General features: G+C 68.0%; 1 protein-coding gene across 1 annotated transcript in view; it reads left to right on the forward strand.

Moving 5' to 3' along the window:
* BRSK2 (BR serine/threonine kinase 2) overlaps nucleotides 1-2,333 on the forward strand; it is a 43,386-nt gene that overhangs the window by 27,793 nt on the left and 13,260 nt on the right. The window contains 2 exon segments of the mRNA XM_025046275.1: nucleotides 685-892; nucleotides 1,506-1,554. Of these exon segments, the coding sequence (XP_024902043.1) occupies nucleotides 685-892; nucleotides 1,506-1,554 (257 nt within the window).

The following is a 2,333-nucleotide window of genomic DNA, read 5'->3' on the forward strand; positions in this document are numbered from 1 at the left end:
GGAGGGTGGCAGCCCGGGGGCGGGGGGGGGCCCGCGGCCCGGCCCGCCTGCTGCCCGGCCCCCGCGTGGCTGCTGCTCTGCGGCTCCGGCTGCTCTCGCTAACTGCACGTCTTTTCTGTTTGTTTTCTCGTGTGTCATTTGTTTTCTTTTGTGGCGAACGCTCCCACCCCACACCTGCCTGCGCCCACTGGTCCCTGGCACCCCGGCTTCATTCTGGTCCTCCTGGCGCTGTGTGTGCATGCGGGGGCGGGGCGGGGGCGGGGCCGGTGCGTGCATGGCTGACCCTCGCTCTGCTCCCTGCCCTCCGCGCCTGCCCTGTAGCCTGTTAGGAAGTTTGTCCTGCCCCCCCCACCCCCCGAGCTCCCCTTTGTGGCCTGCACCCCGGCCACCTCCATGGAGCCCGAAGCTTGTCGGAGCGCCTCTCGGCCCGGACACGTCCTCCCTCCACAGGCCGCCCCTCGGCCCAACCCCAAGACCCAGACCTTGCCGAGCAAGGCCAAGCTCACCGACAAGCCTCTGCAGGGCACCAAGTCCAATCCGCTCCCGGCGGGCACCCAGGCCCGGCCCCCTGTCCCTGGCGGCCTCAGCCCCCAGCTGGCCCTGCCCCCGGCCGTCCTGCCGGCCCCCACCCGGCTCCCACCCACCGGGACTGAACCAAACACTAAATCTGTCCCCACCATACAGGTGACCCCTCACCCCTCTCCAAGGGGCAGTCCCCTCCCCACCCCCAAGGGGACACCCGTGCACACGCCTAAGGAGAGCCCGGCCGGCACGCCCAACCCCACCCCGCCGTCCAGCCCCAGCGTTGGAGGGGTGCCTTGGAGGACGCGGCTCAACTCCATCAAAAACAGCTTCCTGGGGTCACCCCGCTTCCACCGCCGGAAACTGCAGGGTGAGCCCGCTACAGGCAGGACAGGAGGCGGCCCCCTGGCCTTGGGGGTTCACTCTGCCGAAAGCAGCACGCAGCTGTCCATGTCCACTAGGCCGGCACGGGCCTGGGCAGCCTGCCCAAATGGCCGCATGTTCCCAAGCCCACGTGGTACGGACCTGCCCGCCCGAGGGGCATAGCCTCAGAACCCCCCTGGGTCCTTTGCTTGTCTTCAGCCTAGTGGCCTCCGCTGGGCAGGCATAGGCGCCATGGACAGGAAACTCAAGGGCCCAGGTGCCAGAGGGCAGCCTGCCCCTGTGTGCTGAGTGCCCAGGGTCAGTTGGCACTGCCCAGGCCCCTGGGCACACTAGCTGCAGTACCCAGCTGAGGGGTGGGGTGTGGGGACCCAGTGTCATCTCTCAGGAGACAGCAGGGCTGGCCGAAGGCCAGAGAAGGCATGGCCCGATTTCAGCACCAGAGAACAGGACAGCTCCTCATGGCCTCAGGTTCCTGAGGCCCCCCGCCCCAGGAAGGGGTAGGGCTGGCCAGTGCCCTCAACAGTGTGTGGGGTGCTGCGGTGTAGGGGGTCCTGGAGGAGGGCAGAGGGTCACCACGCCTTCTCTCCCTGTTGGCACAGTTCCGACTCCAGAGGAGATGTCCAGCCTGACCCCAGAGTCATCCCCAGAGTAAGTGGTTCCCCCGCCCCGGGGTTGAGTGGGAGCCGTCAGCCTCTCTCCTGGTGCTGGAACGAGTGTGCAACAGGCCAGGGGACCCACTGAGGGTGTGGCCGAGCACCCCGATCCCTCCCCCTTCTCCCTCTGGTCCCCGCCGGCCTCGGCCCCTCCTCGCCAGTGCTCACATGGACTGCACTTTGAATGCTAGGCAGGGAGCAGGGCCTAGCATGGTGGGGGAGCTGCTCGGTGGGAACCCAGCTCTGCTCAGAAGCCACAGCCTGGGGTAAAGGGCTAGGGCTGGCTGGAGGCAAGGGAAGGTAAAGCCACGCCTCCGAGTGACTGTCACACAGCTGCTGAGCCCTTGGGGGCCCGGCTCATGCACACTTGCCCAGACACAGCTAGACGTGCTGGGCATGGGGGGACTGGCAAGGACCGGCCGGCAGTGTCTGCAGCAAGGGCCTCCGCCAGGGAGGGGCGCTGGGCAGAGTGCAGTCCTGAGGTGGCCAGTGCGGGTGGGGCTGGCGTCGGAGGCATGGAGGGCCTCAAGGTCAAAACACGGCGCTGGTCAAGGAGGAGGAGCAGCCAGGAACACCGTAGGGGAGGGTGGCGTTGGCCGAGGCCAGGTGCAGGGTGACTGCATGGGTCACCATCGTGTGAGAGGGGGAAGCGGGGTCCACGGGGGCGATGGGCAAGCAGAGCCGCACCCCATTCCACAGTCTGGACGCCGAGATGCTCCTCCTCGGGCACGGGGGTGTCACCAGAGTCACGTGGCATCTGCCGCGAAGGCCCTG

The sequence above is a fragment of the Pteropus alecto genome, unplaced genomic scaffold (genome assembly GCF_000325575.1).
Source record: "Pteropus alecto unplaced genomic scaffold, ASM32557v1 scaffold43, whole genome shotgun sequence".
NCBI classification, from domain to species: domain Eukaryota; kingdom Metazoa; phylum Chordata; class Mammalia; order Chiroptera; family Pteropodidae; genus Pteropus; species Pteropus alecto.